Source organism: Lissotriton vulgaris, chromosome 8 (assembly GCF_964263255.1).
Source record: "Lissotriton vulgaris chromosome 8, aLisVul1.2, whole genome shotgun sequence".
Classification (NCBI taxonomy): domain Eukaryota; kingdom Metazoa; phylum Chordata; class Amphibia; order Caudata; family Salamandridae; genus Lissotriton; species Lissotriton vulgaris.
The window spans coordinates 146,859,559-146,878,031 of NC_141696.1; the positions used below are offsets into that span (position 1 = coordinate 146,859,559).

An 18,473-nucleotide genomic window follows, 5' to 3' on the forward strand; every position below is an offset into this window, starting at 1 on the left:
TATTTTGATTCTCCAAACTGTTTAGAAAGTATATCGAGGAAAAACCTGAAAGTAACTTGTTTGAATTACCTAGAGAACAAGCGTTGGCTTTCTGAGAAAGAAAATATCTCAGTCATGGAGAATCACCTGATGTGGCAATGTAATGGTATTCAACTCTATTTGATACAGGTTCAAGGTTGCTACTCCCGTATGCTACTAACACGTTTCCGTGGTGGGTCCTTTTTAAGAATGGTTACATTCCCAGAGGTAAATTCATGGTCTAAAAAACTGTTACCATGCCCGTGCGATGATATTTCCACCCAATCCATGTTACATTGAATACTTTTCTGTAAATTCTATGATTTACCCAGGAGAAGATTTTTAATATCTATTTTAAAGAAGTGGGGAGTTAGACAATGCAGAACGGCATTCTTGAGGCTTCAAATGCTAGAAAATGAATTGATTATGTTAGCTATGTCATCATTTTTAAAAGCTGTTATTAGACATAGGAACACCGTGCATTAATTCTCTAGATTTACTGAATGAGTTCAATATTTGTGTCTAAATAATACAGCTGCTTCTTATCATATTAATGTATTTGGTATAAAAAGGATAATGATGAACACTACTAATGTTTATGTAAATGTGCTTCTCATTTTTTATTCTATTTATTGTGCTTTTATGTTTTTTTAAGAAACAAAATCGAATAAAGCTGTTTTTGTTTTGATTTGATTTGATGTTGACATCTATTTCATTTCTATTGACAACTTTGATAAGCTCTTTTGAAAAAGGATTGTGTTTCAGTTTAGGCCAAATAAATGTATTTGACAATTATGAACCTTTGAGGGTCTCCACCACTTTCCTTTCATGATAATTGTAGGGCACAGTGTGAGTATTCCGCTTCCCTTTGTGAGAACGCTAGTGAAAAGCTAGCAACTAGAATAGACTACAATATTCAAATGATTTGCAATTTCTTCTCTTCTCCAGTGAACTACAGTGTGCTCTCTTTTTATGGGAAACACTGCTTTTGTTGGCGGTTGACCTTGGAAAAACAAGCTGGTTCTACTGATTTCATGCTCTGCAAACAAGAAGCTACCTGCAGTATTTTTCTGTATCCTTATTGGTAGCCTTACTGTTCCCAGATTTTACATGTCCATTGTGCTTCTTACTTGGATTTCCTTTGGCCTGCTAATATTTACTGACTTGTCTGCTTCCTGACCGAATGGATAGCCACACTTAATTCACTCCTCCAAGAATGGATGCATTGGCTGCTAGTTTTTCCCCTACAAGCCGAAGCCCCCTTTGGTCTAAAGATTTGCTGTCATCTTAACGTATAATCAATAACCATCCTCCGCACTAAATCATTTAACTCACATGCCCAACGAAAGCTCACTGTGCCCTTCCTCTACTATTGACACAAAAAACACCAGAACCACCAGTATTGACCCTGTCCTGCCCAACCTAAAGCAGATTTCTACCATGCTCATAAAATCTGTGGCCAAGACATCCATGCAGGAAATAGGCTCATTGGAACGGGTTGCAGTGATATACCTAGGAGAAAACAACTTTTGTTGGTGTGTGACACAGTTTTTGTAACAGATACAGTAAATAGCTTCTTCCGAATAATTTGAACCTTTTGTGCTTTTGCTATTGGCACCATAATTGATATCATTATCTTGGTGAACAATAAAACATTGTGCAATAAATTACGTGGAGTTGTCCTCACCAATCAGCATAGGTTCAAGGTACCAACTGCGTAACCATCACGCGGAGTCCAGCAATATCTAACAACTTCAGTATTCTGAGACATGCATTGTCTTCAGCCATTGTTCAACATATGATTTCACAAGCAGGAAACAGGGTGGTATGAGCAGTACATACAAATGTACCTAGTTTCTTCAAGACATAAGTGGAATTCGGGTTTGTATTGACATGCATTCATGTTGGCATTCAGGTCATAGGCTGTGGATCCAGAACTGTTGTGTTCATGCTAAATCGCAACATGTTCTGGAGGTTTACCACCTCCTTATTGGTGGCGGTTGTAAAACGTATGTGACAACGGCAAAATAGTTGTTGCAAGAACACTCACAGCATGTGTTTAACCAAATCAAGAATTTCAATGGAAAGTACAAACAACCACAGAGCTTAAGCCTGTACAACAACCCATGCTGTGCCATGCCAGAAGACATTTGGTGAAACTAAAATGTCACTAGATATATTTTTTAGACTACTTCAGTCAATTAAAACATGCCCTCAAGATGGTTGAGGAAGCTCTCTGAAATTAGAAGAGAGTTAGGCAACCGTTTGTCTACTTTCTGGTCCTCTCCCAAAGGGAAGGTGGAAGTGTCCGACTAACTGATGTACCTAACTGAACACTGGCCCCAATGTAGCGTGTCCTCTACATCATCAGTCATCTCATCACAGCACTAAGCTAATATAATTCCCCCACCCCCTCCTTAAAAGATCTGCACTGGCTTTCCCTCCACTTCTTAGTCATCTTCAAATCCCCATCAATGCATACAAAGCTGTAACAACCATTGCACGGCAGAGACAGGCAGAAACAGCCTTTCAATATGGCTGTTCTAAAGCAAGTAGGCAATATTTTGCTCCTCTCAAAGTGAAGAAGTTCAAAAAAGTCAAAATGAGGTAACAACCCACTTGCACTGGTTTTTCAACTCCAACACACAACAGGCGTGTCCCATTGCTCCTGTATGTCTGAAATTAACTGAAATCCCTTCTGTTTGAGGACCACCCCATCCTCCATTGTTAATGGTAGGGTTGGTCTATCACAGATCTTCGGATGCATTTTTGCCCATGCATGCAGGATGAGTGTAAGTCAAGGACAGACTATTTCCAATAGAATTTGAGTGTCTTCATTGGATACCACCCCTTCCTGCCTAATACTTTCAATGAGCAATTCATTTAGGGAAAATCCACTTTGTGGACCCGTGAGAGGATGAGACATTATCTCAAGGATTGCAGGTGTTCCGTTGCTGCCGAGGACGGCTTCCAAAGCACTTGCCTGCCAGCAGGTATATGCATGGATTAAGGCAACTGTTAGCACTGGCAAGGGGCCGGGTCACTTTATATGCGATATTCATTGCATTCTGGGTTCCACAGTCAAGGTCCAGCTTCCGAAAGGAATAATATAACGTCTGGGTGATGTGAAAAGGTAAGAAACACACAATGAAAACCCCTGAAACAATAACTATCATTTTGATGGATTTCTTCCTGTAATCAGAGGTCTGTGAGGTTGCTGCCGAAGGCTGCATCAGGGTTCTCACTATTAGGCAGTAGCAGACGATGATAATGGTGAACGGGACACAAAACAACACCGCCATTTTCACATTACTGTAAATGATGAACTGATCAAACAGATCAATACTGGAGGTGTCGTGGCAGACAATATTGTCACCATTGGTGCTTGTGGTCACAAAGTACAGGATGGGACACTGGGACCCAATGATGATCACCCAGACGCTGAGGCAAGCAATTTTTGCATAGTGGACCTTCCGCCAATGCAGAGACTCAGTGGGGTAGCAGATGCCAAAAAAGCGATGGATGCTGATGCAAAAAAGGATGAAGATGCTGCAGTACAGGTTGGTGTAGAATGAGAAACGTACGAGTTTGCACAACACCTTGCCGAATGGCCAATGATTCTCCTTTGAGTAGTAGTAAGTCAGGAGTGGTAGAGTGACAACGTAAAGCATGTCCGATATTGCCAGATTGAACATGTACATAGTGGAAGCGTTCCATGGTCTCATCCAAAAGACGAAGATATAGAGTGCAGCGCAGTTGAGAACCAGGCCAAGAATGAACACAATGCCATAGGATATGGGAATGAGAAGGTATTTGAAGTCCTCATTGTATATGCATTTGTATGGAATGAGATCAGGTTCATCATCCGTTGTCCAGTTTCCTGTGGTCGTAAGGCTTGTACTCCATTGGTAGGAAGTGGTAACATTTTCCATGGGCTGAAAAGTAAAACCAACAAAACATTATTTCTCTATATTGCATGGTATTGTATGACTATCAAGCTCACAGTGGTACTCACTTGACACGCTTTCAAAAAATGAATCTTGCATTATTGTAAATTTAAAAAAAAGACAATATTGTACGTATTTCTTCAGCAGTGTTCCAAAAACAGCTTTTGTTGGATACGTTTTGTCTATTTCATTGAGTATAGACATTCTATTGAGTATCAACATTCCAATGAGTATAGACATTCCATTCAGTATAAACATTCCATTCAGTAACAGATGGTTCAGCTGACTATGCCAGCTACCTAATGAAGAACTGCTTTTCTCCAGATACACTAATATTAATTATGTTGTCCTGAAAAATCAATGCAAATCTAAGACCTGACAAATATACTCCTAGACAATTTGCAGAAAGGGCAACTCTCCCCAAAATATTCCAGGAGTCTTATTTACTATTCTAACTCTTGTCCTGGAACATTATGGAAAAAGTTATACATTTCACAAGTATTTTTTTAGGAAGGGTTGAAAAACACACGTTTTGCATTGCAGAAAGTGCTGCCGAGAGAAAACCACTAAAGGCAAAAAGCTAGGAATACCCACATATACTGAGACAGGAAAGTGTAGTCACACAGCTCATTGAGTCATTTACACATGACACTGTTACCAATGATTTAATTCTTCTCTGTCATAGTTTATATTTTTTATTTCCGGCCAGGGGGAGCCTGAATGAATCTATTTGAGCGCCTCTGAACTAGTTTTAGCTCACATTTGTCTGGTCACATTTCACTTCCTTCACCACACTCATTTCACTTCAGGCATTTAGTATTCCTCTTTTAAACAAACAAAACATCCCTGAGCTCCTCCCTCTCAGTGAGGGCGTTGTGCCCGCATTATGACTAGATCCATAGTGCGAAGCGGTTACCCTATGATGAAGCATGCCACCTTCAGGTGGGTGAGGGCAACCGTCCTATAAAAGGCACACTCCACTAGCATTAGCCTTCTTCTTTTGTTCTAGGTCCAGGGTTCCTCTGTGTCTTTGATTCTAGTTTGGGGATACAACCCGTGCTGGTCTTTAACCCCTTTGATGCTGATGACGGCCCCCAGCCGTCATGGCACACAGTGCTCGTGTGCTGATGACGGCTGGGGGCCGTCATGACCACACCCGGGATCGGAATGTGCCGCACAGGAGCGGAATTCCGGCCGCGGGCAAGGGGTTAAATCTCCTCTGGCCCCTTTTGTGCTCTATAAGAGAGGACGCCTTTAGTTCTGTGCATGACATCCCCCATCCCTTTCGGAAGAGTCCTGCACTGTGTAGAAGGAAGAGATGAACATGTTGTAAACAATAGGGGTGCAGCAGTGCCCAGGTGAGAGTAGGAGGCGCTGCACTTGTGCGACTGTTTGAAACCTAGACAATGAAAGCTTGCGGTGCTCTATTGCACAGTCTGCTCTGGGAAATGAAAGTTTGCGTTACAAAGTGGAGATTATTTGTTTAGTCATTATCAGTGTGCTCAGTGGCGTATACTTTTAAAAGGAAATGTAGGGGCATATTATCAAGGGGGTTTATCTCCGCTTTTTTGGCTTTAAAAGCCAAGAAAGCGGAGATAAAATGATCTCCCTATTAGCTAGCTGTCGCTAACACCAGTTAGCGACAGCTAGTAGGAGATAGCGACCATCTTGGGCCCCACTTTGCATGTCAGTGATATTTATCACTAATGACATGCAAAGTGGGCGTGCCAAGATGATAGCGACTGGAAACAGTCGCTAACATCGCTATCTCCTATTAGCAACTTTTGGAGATATTCGCGCTAAGCGCGAATATCTCCAAAAGCTGACACCTGCCCTGAGCAGTTCTTAGCTATGTTATCCAATGGGAGGTGGATAACATGGCTAAGAGCATTAGCTCGGTAATGCATGAATATCGCGGACTTTTCAGCGATATTCATGCATTTCGGCCGATTTTTATCGCATTTGCGATAAACATTGGTAATACCAAGGTTTATCTTCGATAAAAATCGCCGCAGCTCAGCTGTAAATTTTTGTCTCTAACCAAGCAATAGCGATAATTATCGCTATTGCTTGGTAATATGCCCCGAAGTATCTGACATACCAGGGACAGATTCTCTCATTTGTGTCATGTAGAATCACCGTTTTCATAGCATACTTCTTACTACATAAATCCTACCTTAAATAATAATAACTTCTTTTATGTAGCACTTAGTACTGCATTTTTTGAGGTCCCTATGTCACAGTTTAATAGTCCTCAATCTACCAACTACAGTACAATGGAAGATTGAATTTGCATACACAGATTCGACCTTGTGACCTTCAGGTCACACACAGATGTCCACAGTGAGCACTTAACTTAAAGAGCCATCTTGTTGGCTATTCAAAAAGATATGGAGTAGTAGTTCATCACAGGAATTCACTTTTGCTTTATCATAGTACATGATTTGTGTTTAGCATGTGTTGCCTTATGCTGCATCTTGTAGTAAACACGTCCAAAGTATCTGGGACTCAGCACTCCAGGGCAGGGCTTCCACACCAGTGTTATGCTCCAGAGTCATGTAGTGTTTGGATTGTCTAGGCATGGGCCCAATAATTTTGTCTTTTGACCCTCAGGACCCATGAAATATTTTGAAAGATTTCCACTGGGATTTGATGGATCCAACAAAGCTGCTTTAGAGAATTGGTCCATCTAGTCAACATCTTTTTCGACAAGCTTTTTTCTTTAATCCTGTAGATTATGCTCTGGAAGGGCACTGCAACTATTCTTTTATGGTTTTCTATTGTTTTTGACAAAGCTTTATTTACCAGTAAATTAACTCTGGAGTCTTTCTAGGTGGTTGGCTTTCTATAATTTGTGTAAAATAGTTTCAAATGCATTTGTTTCCTTCCCTGCAGGACTGCTCGGGCACACTTCCCTCCTCCAGCATAGTCTGTTCACAACGTCCATAGTAAACCGGCCGCCATCTACCCAAAAGTAGGAATAAAAGTAGTAGTTGTATTTATTTCTGCACTGGTAATGTTAGGAAGTGCAGAAAATATACCAATACAGTAAAACAATTAACACAAACAAAACAATTCACAAAAACAGAAAACAAAATGATATTCTTCTATCTGAATCGTAAGCTAAGGAGAATTACATTTTAATAGTTTGTAAAATAAAAGTCTGCATCAATGAAAGTTGTTCTACCACAATATTGGTTTTTTTTTAATATGAAAGAAATTCAATGCAATTTTTTTTAACAAAAGGAACAAGGGAAAACAATACAGCTTATACATAGTTGAAAGCGGAGAAATAGTAAAAATGAACAAGTTTGGTTGGAGGATGCTAAGCAGTAGGAATCAGAAATCAAACCAAGACGGGTCACCTCAAATCAGGACTAGTTTAAATATGACTACAATAAATAATAAGTAAATAAATGTACAAACAGAAGACAAAAGGAATGATGAATGATCAGGAAATCCATCCTATAGCGCTATGAACCTAAGTACTGGAGTAAGTTGCCAACACAGCTTTTTTAATATACATAGTGGCACAGTGATATATTACTACATACATATATTTTGAAGATCGGACGGTGAATACAGAGAGCTGAGATCTGGTACCAGTTGCCAATGAAGTTGTTTTGAGTACATAGTGAGGCAGGTACAGATAGGATTCATCAAACATATGTTGTCAACCCCTCATTTATGAAAAGTGACGCATCGCTGCGTGAAAACAGCGATGCGTCACTTTTCACTGCGCACTCCTTGCGACACCAATGATGCGTCATATTTAATGTATGACGCATCATGTCGCAAGGACTTACAGGTACGTCAGTATTTCTGACGCATCTGTAAGCGCAAAAGTGACGCATTGCTGGAGTGTGTCACAAAAGTGACGCATCTCCAGCAATGCGTCCATTCACATGGGGAAAGCCCCATGTGAAAGGGCTTGCGTCAGTCTTACGCCTGCTGTGAGGCAGGCGCAAGATTTTGACGCAACAGCGTCCTAAAAGTGACGCAGTGAAATCTCATAGATTTCACTGCGTCACTATTACGAGGCTTTTTGCGGGGGAACGCCCCCTCTGCATACATTATACCTGACGCAGGTATAATGTGGCGCAGGGGTTTAAAAAGTGACGCATCTACCTAGATGCGTCACTTTTTAAATATGGCGCAACAAGGCGCATGTTTTACGCCGCAGATGCGTCACAAAAAGTGACGCATCCGCAGCGCAAAACTGACGCAAGGCCTCATAAATGAGGCCCATAGTGTGCAAACCTTGTATTGTATACCAAAAGTTCATGGGGGGTTTGATGGTGGCAAAATAGCTGTTAAGATTCTTTCATACAGAGGTGCTACATGATTTCCATGGGGAATTGTGGAGGGAAACGTTGTCACTCCCTCTCAGCTGAGAAACCTAATTTAACCAGGAATAAAATGAGGTAGCTGCTGTATTTTTCCAGTTAGCAAGCACTGATTTACAGGCAGCAGTAAGAAGAATATCTACCAGAAGGTTATCATGATTTAATATGTGGGTCTAGGAATCCTTGAATGAATCCTTGAGTTAGGGAGAGGACATTTCTTTTTAGCTCTACCCCACACAGAGAGTGTAAAAATCGAATATGGAATCCCAAAATGGGGAGACCGCACTGCGATGGAAGAGCAGGTTGGGGAAGTCTCCTATCGATTAGTTACAGTTCCTGTAAGATGGGCTTTTCCTGAGGGACAGTTTATGGAGTCGGGCCAGAGTTCAGTATGTTCTGTGAAGGAGACAGAATTATGTCTTGGAGAGGGAGGGAGCACTTGTGTGGGAGACAACGGACTTCCAGATTAGATGCCAAGGGCCTGATTCACAAAGGTAAACTTAGACCAAAAGTCTAAGTTTAGATCTGAAGTCTAACTTTACTAGTAGTAAAGTTAGACTTCAGGGCTAAACTTAGACTTTTGGTCTAAGTTTACCTTTGTGAATCAGCCCCCAAGAGTCTGGGGAAATAGTCTTGAGGGGGTCCCATTTTGTTTGAGGTTTTGAGACCAAGTTAGTAGATTTTGGTTTTAAGAGGTAATAGAACTTAGACAATTGGTGGCCAGACTTATTGAAGGTCAGTATGGTTTTGAAGAGGGAGGGATCTCCAGCTTGAGCCTTGATCTTGGATAATCAGTCTTTAAGTTCAAGAAAGCCGTAAAGTTGTGAGGATGTGGAGAGATGGAAGTCCCTGCCTCTGACCCTACTTGGCAGGACAGCCCTGTATAAAATGATAGTACTCCCAAAATTTCTTTACGTGTTACAAAGCACTTATCTGTTAATGCCAACGGAGGTGTTCAACCAAATTGATTGATGCACTCCGGACATTCCTCTGGATTGGAAGGCCGCTGAGAATAGTTCTGGCGACATTTCAGCGTAATCAATATAACGGCGGCGTTTCCTTGCCGGATCTCCGGGGTATTACTGGGTAGCCCATTTAATACTAATGAATGAATGGAAACATATTGAGAGGGCTCATCCCACGTATGCTTTGGAACGCACGCAATTGACTAGACACCCGTACACGCACTAGATATATGGGGGAGAGGGGCTACAAAACTCCTCACGGTGATGCGGATTGTTCTGGCGCCATGGAAACAAGAGGAGAGACAGATGAAGCGGTGCGGTCGAGTCACTAGGGAGACCCCGTTATGGGTGGGCAATCACCTGCCCGTAATTAAGAAGCTGCGAGGCTTCAGGAAATGGGACCTGTTGGGCATCTCACAACTTAAAGACATACTATATCGCAAAGAGTTAGTCACATTCGCACATCTTCAGATGGAATACGACTTGAGCACAACCCAACACTACAAGTACCTACAGTTGACACATGTCTGGTGGGCGCAGGGCCTAAACATGGACGACATCCACGAATACGCACACTTAGAGTGATGACTCTTGATGAGGAAAATAGCGGAAAAAGCGGTCTCCTGGACATACAGAACAATAATAAACAATAAGCCAGATAAACTGAAGAATTTGCAAACAAAATGGGAGTCAGAGTTTGGTGAGATTGATGATTTGGACGGGGAGATGGCATTGATGCACCCTCAAGAAGTAGCCATCCGGTCGCATCTCAGGCTGATTCAATATAAATAGGTGCATAGGGCATACTACGACAGAGCCCGACTGCACCGCGTAGGAAGGGCAGAAACATCTACCTGTTTGTGATGTCTATTGTCAGAAGGTACATTTTATCATATGGTGTGGGAGTGTTCTAAGATTCAAAGGTACCTGGTAACTCTGATGAGGGAGATGGGGAGTATCCTGGGGAGACGATTCCACTCAGCCCCTTGTTTGTTTTACTGGGAATAACTATGGATATTGAGCTCCCTAAACTTAGGTTGGTCTTACTGCAGCTGGGGTTGGTGGTTGTGAAACGAGACATAGCTAGGGCGTCGGGGCCGCAGCAGGTCCCTCACTTGTTGAATGGAGAAAGAGCATGGACATGTATATGCTAGGAGAGAAGACAACATATAAGGCATGGGGCTGCCCTAAAATGTTTTGGAAAATATGGAAGTCTTGGCTTGCACACTATGGTCTCTCGCTCTTTGACTCACAATGATTGTATATTGTTGAGTATAGGGCTGGAAGGGGAAGGTGGAGCCTACGATAACGCTCTGGCACATGGTAACATTGTTTGACTCTCCTTTACTGTTGATCAGAAACGCTGTTGCTGCATGCTTGAACATGTTTAACTATCATGTTGTCTTGCAATTTGGAAACATTTCAATAAAAAGAAAAGTTGTAAAGGTCTCGGTCTAACGGTTTGAAGAGAAGTTGTAGTTCTCAGAATGAGAGATGTGTCTGCGGGGAGTCAAGGTGTTTCACGAATTGAATGCCCCTAGACGACCAATGTGTTGAGAAAACTGGTTCCCCATGAATTTTGTCTATAGGATTGTCCCAAAGAGAAATCTCCTGTCCAGAATATCAATTGCCACAATATTGTGAAGGTAAGTATGTTTGATACTCTTAACTCCACATCTACGTTCATACCTATTTACCTAGTTATAGTACACAGTGCCACGCCACTGTGCAGTTCACTCACACTTCCCATTACAAAGGCATTTTTGATTCCCTTATAACTTTTGACCCTCTGGACTTATCAGTATAGAAGGTGAGAACTATTGCTGATTTGCATGGCGCATATTGAAGCTTCATTCTCCCTACAGAGGCAGTTTCTGTGTCATTATTGCCAAGGGTGATTTTTGCCACAGAACAAGACACACTTAGATCCCATTATCAGTTTCCAATGGGACTAGTAACTGGCCCTGCAGCCAGCCCCAACCCCAAGGGCAGCCAAACCCATGCAACGCACGGCCTTCATCTGTTTGCACTAAGCCACCTCAGATATTCAGGCTCACCACTCCCATGAGACTCCTGTAGGAGGCAGTCTAGCCCCTGCGCTCCAGTCGGACTCCCCCTGGAGTTCATAGGCATTCGCTGGGATCACAGAAAACCCCCAATTCTTTTTTTTTTATTTGGCCCCAGTGGGAGTCCATTGGGATGCACCCACTGGGTCTAGGGGGTCAAGATTCCCCTACCCTGCCCCTTTTTACCTTATCTTTTATTAGTTTTGTGGACACAGGGACAATGCCCCTGTAGTCCTGAATTGGTAGCAAAACATTCCTCTTCATGTCGCGGTCAGCCAATCAGAGCACAAGCTCCTGCAGTAGTGTGCCGGGAGTCTTTGGCAGTCAAAGGGAAGCAAAGCCCCCTCAGCCAATAAGAATGCTCTATTTTTTTAAGTTGCGAGATTGTGGGACTCTCGGTAGCCACCCACCGACCCAATCATCTGGATATACAAAGTTTTCTAACCTTAATTTTGCAGGAAAATAATAAACAGATTTACACCAAATAACAAAAACCATGCTTTCTTGACCAAGATGTAGGCTTTCATCAAATTTGATGTAATTCCGTTCAGCCGTTTTTACGGTAACGCTTTTCAATTTTCCTATAGATTGTTGCATGAGGAAATTGCATTTAGGGACCTCCATTTTTTCTCCGCCACTGCTTCACAGATCACCCCAAAAGTGTTAAGGAAGAAGTTGAGGTGGGTGTACTTTGTTTTCGGAAAGTTTCATTGAGATTTGTCAATAACAAGCGCTCCTCCACCCGAGCCTCATTAAATCCATGAGGCCCTGGGGACCACAGGGCCCTAAGTTATTTAAAGAGGAGGGAGGCAAAGACACCTCCCTACCAGAGCCTCATGAGGCCCTGGGGACACTGTCACACAGGTCCTTTTTTTAAGTGTAGGGAGGCCAAGTGGCCACACTCCCAGAGCTTTATTAGGTCCTGGGGACCCCATCCCCAGGGCCTCTACTTTAAATAAAGGGAAGGGGGCTGTGTGCCCCCCCTTCCTGAGCCTTTTTCAGCCCTGTGGACGCCATCCACTGGGGCCGACATTAATTGAGAGGTGGGGACCCACCATACACTCTTTGGGGGCTGTAGGGGGGTACCAGGGCTTCTGCTGCCCCAGCGGGCGCCCTGCATTGAGAAGCAGCCGGCATTGATCCCACCCACAGGGAGCAGCTACCTATCCTGCTTTCCTGCGTGGACCCCTCTGGAGCCTTTACATTGAGTGTGGGGGCCCCAAGGACCGCCACCTCCCCAGGGCGTTAGCCAAAAAGAATGCAGGGGGCCATGTGGCTCCCCTGCAGCCCAGGGACCACCTTCATGCAGCGCTCTTCTGCAGTGCATGTGGGGACCACTTGACAGGAAACATCATGCTGCTTTTATGGGAATTTGCATTTTTATGAATGCCTTTCTTCCTGCAAAGAGATAGTTTTATACTTAAAAGGTATTGTGGTAGATGTAACTTGCATATCTTTGAAGCTTTCCTGCCTCCTGTATTATGTTCCATCCGGTGTACATAAAGCACGCTTTACTTTGTTTATAGTAATATACCAAAAAAACATGGAGTGGCCAAGTAAATAGGGCAAAATACATCCTTACTTGGGAGGTGATTTGAAGCATTATGAGCCAAGTACTGAACCATGATTGAAGCTCTCGAAGGTGAATTGGAGTCTTTGAAGCACCCAGAGAGATTTAAAAGAAGAAAAAGAACAGGAGCAGGATCTTCTGCCTGTAGCACAGGAAGAGAGGAATGCACGATAGAGGAGGTGAGGGGAGGAGGCTGTGGGATGGGTGGAGGGGAAGGGGGAGTTGAAGGAGGGGTGATAGCTGGGATGAAGGCAGATTCTGCCCTGCAGCTATCTCCTTTTAATTTAATGTGTCATTTTTAACACCTCGTATTTAACTTGTGTGCAAAATGTTTTTTATGCTTTTTATGAAATAGCGAAATAAAGAATTTTGACTGACTGGCCTAGGACAGAGATGGCTGGAGGATCCTGGTTGATGGCCTATACCCCAGGAGGGGTTGTAAATATAATTGGGTAAGATTCATCACTGGGCATGGCACCGGATTGGTCAGGTCCTATGCCCACCCCTGCGAGCACCCAACCCTCTTCAAATGGCCTACTGTTTACAATTCTTAGAAAGGGCAGGACTTCAGCACAAATCATCATATAAAAAACAAGTTTTTGTTAACACCCCATTGCCAAGATATGTGCAGCAGCTCCATTCATGGTGATAACAGTGTGCACTCTGGTGATGGGCCACTTTAAACCGCATTAGAGGGATTTACCCCATGCTTTTTTATTTATTGATAAATGTTTGAGGAAATTACCATGCTGTTAGCTTGCTAAGTCGTGTATTATTTGCCAAATGCAGTATAACCCGTTCAGGTACCCTCGGCTGGTAGTAATCTTCATGCCTGAAATTTTGAAACTACAGCCTACACAGTGTTAGGTTTGCATGCATTGATGGACATTCTGGAAACATGTAGCTCTCTACACTCCTGTTGTATGGTATTTTATTGCTCATGTAAATAAGGCATGTGTTGTATACTACCCCCCTCGCAGTCCCATCACAATAACTATGAGCATATTGCACATCACTTGACCATGCTGATGCACAATGATACAATAACAAGACACATCTGACTGCAAATCACTGTGCAGGAGGCTTGCGGCACCGGAGCGTCACTTTTATTGATGTTCAGGCGGCGTAAGCCTGTCAATCATATCTATGAGGTGACGCAAAACCCCACTGCATGTATTTGCACGGCTTCACAGATATAGAGTAAGACAAAGTAGCGCATGTCACTGTCTTGCATTACTCTGCATTAGCAAGGCACTCCATGGTCATTGCGGCGGGTTTTTCCCACACAACACCCATGGATTTTGACACTGCTGCAGATTTACATGATCACGTAAATCTTGGGCAGGGCCAAAACCTCACAGCTCCCGGGAGCAGGAGTAAACAAGGAGAAATATTTTGCCGCACACATGGAAAGAGGAAAACGCCTCTCTGGATTGTTTTTGCACAAAAATAATCCTGCCTGCAACGGAGGCTTCCTTACACCATGGTGCCGCAAATTGTGTGCCAACACAAGGGGAAAGGACAGGAATGCACCAGTTTTCATAGATACAGTACTTTCCTGCCCTTTCACATTGGCTTAGAGCAGTGCAACAAGAAGACTTGCAGCGCTGCCCTATGCCAGTTCCTCATAAATGAGGCCACATGTGTGCAATGAAGTCTGTTTAATTTCAGCAGGTGCTGGTATTTTGGAAGGCAGGTGCACTTTGGAGTTATAAACAATAGAATCTACATGTTTACTCCAAAAAATCAGTACAATCATATTTATCACACTAGATAAATTCCGATCAGCAGAATGTCACATTATGGGCCACGAGCAATCAAGACCTAAATGAGGTGAGGAATGAGATGGTCAGTAATCCCACACTACTAGTAAACATAAGCTTATTGATCTTTTTTGCACAGTAAATAATGTCAGTAGAGGAGATAGGGATATTTTGGTCTATTCCACTAGTGTTCCCGAAATAATGGCAACGAGGGAAAATAACATTTAAATAAAAGTCACCAAGTCCGCGATGGGGCGAGCGCAAGGTAAGTGGTTTTTTTTTATTTGTATTTTCTCTCAGCATCGTCTGTCGATTCCCCCCCCCCCCCCCCCCCCCACCGCTCTTACCTGCATCGGCCATTACTGGTATATGGGCAACTACAGATTTACTATTCTTAACTGCACACCTATGTACCTTGATGATAGGTGCATCAATATTTTCGATAGTAAAAGAAAGGTTTCCCATGTTGCCTCCTTGCTCTCGGAGACTCCTAGACCCATGGATTTCGAAACCTCATTCTTTGTATCATCTTAGATACCATAGATATACGTCTATGTAATAAACGGTGTGAACTTCTCTTCTCTTTGATCTAATGCCTATTTGTTAATGAATAGCATGGAACACAAACACTGTTGTAATACCTGCGGATGGATATATCCTTGTGGCCAATTTGCCAGCTGCAAATCAGGAAATAAAGCAAGCAATTGTGGAAGAAACCCACCTTGGCTTAGTGCCCCAAAAAACATCATCCACCTTAACATTCCAGGGTACATGCTTGCCAGTTAACAGCCTAATTGCACAACATCTCCCAAGCCCTCATTGCCAACACCTTGCACCCACAGGTGTCACACATTCCAACAGGATGGCGTAGTTTCCAGCATCTCTCAAAGCACGTCCACACCCTAGGACTCCAACACTCCCTTTAATTATTTCACATTTACATACAGCCATTTCCTTAATATTGTAACTCACGTGACACACTTCATTGTCAACATTGCATAACTCCTAAACATGCATTAACCTGATGCATATGTGCACTCCAGAGGAAGTGATCATTTACCAGGCTAGAAAAGCACAAAAGCTCTTTCTTTCCTATTCCTCTTTCATAAATGTTTCTAACCGATTATCAGAAATATTTCTCGTAACAAGTCATTTGTTTTTTTTCTTTTTTTACTTCCTTTTAAAATGTTTGGTTTTCTCAAAACACCTTTAGTGGGTCAGCACTACAACACAATCAAATTAAGACAAATTAAATGTACGGGAGCTATATGGATTCAACAAAACCTATTGAGTATCCAGTTCACCACTAATGCTTAAATGATTCAGATAGAAGCACTTACAATACTAAACCCTGTTCCTGAATCACTAGTAACATGATTCGCCCCTACCCCCCCCCCCTCCCCCCCGCCCTGGAATGTGAAGGGCGCCCCTTAGTCCTTCATTTAGCACAGTTATTGATTGGCTTTGGGCTTAATAGAGGGGGGCTGAAGGGTTGGGGTGGAGGCAGAAGGGTTTGGGGCCCCTAGGGGTTCCTGAAGGGTTTGGGGGGCCCTGAAGTGTTGAGGGGTGCAGGGGCTTGCGCTATGCCCCCGCCGGTATCACAAACTTTTCTGAGTGAGTAGGTCGGCTCCTGGGGGCTGCCTGTGATGCTGCAGGGTGGAGACACCAACAAAAGGCGGCTCATTGTGTGTTTTTCGGGTTGGGAAGGAAGACTAGACACTCCAGAATTAATGGGGAGAATTGTAAGCAGTTTCTACATAGGCAAAAATATCTTCCTCGTGGAGCAACAAACAAAATGGTTATACTGTCCAAGTGCAAAGTGTGTTAATGTACATTTTATAGATTTCCACACACCTGATGTACATTTTCTAGATTACCCTATGCATAAAGGTAAGCAGTTCTTGGAAGTTGCAACAGCCACAGTTTACATACGCAATAGTCACATGTCTCCAGGGTAAATTTCTGTTTACTCTCCTGGGAGTTTTGTAAATTAGGTTCTAATGAGCCCAAAAGAAGTAGTAGAATTCTAACTGCTGAGTAAGACATCTATTTCAAAGTAATAACACGTTTAAAACTCCAGTGACACCATTCATTGACAGTGGGAACGAGTGATAAGGTGCTACAAACCTTTTTCGGTGACAGTACACAAGTATTTTTCCACCAGCCATCAAAATAGCCCAACAAGTTCAGCACTCGATGCTGACTTCTGTCATGATCAGCAAGTCCTGTGTTTATTTTGAAATTCCTTCTTTATTATATTTGGTAAACAAATATTGGCTAAAGAGCTGCTGTGCATCTCAAAAATATAAAATGTATTATACATGGTCAACTGCACAGAAAAAAACAACTCCTAAGCAGTAATTGTGTCACCATATGAAAAAAAACACCCAAAATATTTCTGAAACAAGTAAGTTTTCATTTTCTTTTTAAAGGACTGTAGAACTAGGTCAAACCTAGTGATAACTGAAGGTCACAAGTTAGAATCCCACCAAGGTCAGTTTCAATGTGGCCAGAAGTCGATAAATTGAGTACCCTTAAAATGGGCAATATTACTTTACATTGCTGAGAATGGGCAAAACTGTGTTATGGAGTGCTAGGTAACAAATACATTAATTTAGATGTGCACTAAATATGACTTGTTACTTTACACGACTCAATTTAGCCATAGTGATGTCAGAACAGGTTTCTTTGCCCGAATAGGGTCCACAGACTCAGAATTAGATAAAGCATTTGTGAGTCAAATCAAATGCAAGCATTCTGTATGTTAAAGATGGATGGCTGAGAAAGGCACAGGTGCATGTAACAAATTTGAGGAATCTAGTATTTTTCTAAATGTAATGCATATTTTCCAAGTGCATACATGTTTTGTTTCTCATCATGCCTATCATTTCCCCATTCGTTGCATGTATATGCCTCAACTTAACTCTCAGTAGGAGCTGTCCAACATTATTGAGTGTTCAATATCATGCTGTAAAAATATTCACCCATAATATCGTCTACCACCACATTATGAAGGTAACTGAATATAGGTCAGCTTAGGTTTAATATTAATACATCATTGTACCTTGGCAATATATTGTCTTCAAGGTGAGAATACTAAATCTACGCTTACCTATATGATGTAGTAGTAGCCGAAAATATAAGTATACAATTTTTTCAGGATAATATTGTCTACCTGGATACTGTAGCATAAGAGACTCCCAGACCATGCCCTCTATCACTCACCTGCCCCATCTTAGTACCGAATTAAAGCAGTTTGTTCTCCAACGCAGAGCAGTTGCCGTGTATCGGTGTAACCAGCAGGACTGAAGGTTCAGGCGGACTGTGCCCTGACTTGAGCAGCTTACAGGAAGACATGCTTCTGTTTGGCAGATGAGTGCAGAGTCTGGAATGCTGCTCACCCAGGCTTGAGGGAAAACCCATGCAACTGGAAGAGTGAGTTAGTGCCAGGGTACATTTATGATATTATGATTATGTCTTCTATTGTTATCATTGATTTAGTATGTTTATTGAAGCCTTGGGTGCTGGCATCTACAAAAAAGCTATAAATATGCCCAGTTGTTTATAGAGCGAGACATCTTCCGCTTGCGACTAGTTTGAATTTAAAGTAAATCAGAGCTTGTTTTTGGCTTACACAATCAATTGTTTATGTACTTATTGCATGGTTTGCAAGCATTGTATTTGTCTACTCGCCAATAGTTACACCTGGATAATCTACAGAATATAGGCTTAGAGCCCGACATAGTGGGCTCTGCTGGCTATTAACGGGCCGCTCCAGTGTTAAAGGCCCGAGCCAAA

The 18,473-nt window shown here is 42.5% G+C and overlaps 1 protein-coding gene across 1 annotated transcript; it reads right to left on the reverse strand.

Annotated features, from left to right (window-relative positions):
* Positions 1-2,653: 2,653 nt before the first annotated feature.
* On the reverse strand, positions 2,654-18,009 carry LOC147693641 (P2Y purinoceptor 2-like). The gene is made up of 2 exons (XM_086933246.1): positions 17,901-18,009; positions 2,654-3,953 (listed from the first exon to the last, which is right to left on the reverse strand). The coding sequence occupies exons 1-2, from the start codon at positions 17,907-17,909 to the stop codon at positions 2,949-2,951; spliced, it is 1,014 nt and encodes a 337-aa protein (XP_086789372.1). The 5' UTR covers positions 17,910-18,009; the 3' UTR covers positions 2,654-2,948.
* Positions 18,010-18,473: the final 464 nt, after the last annotated feature.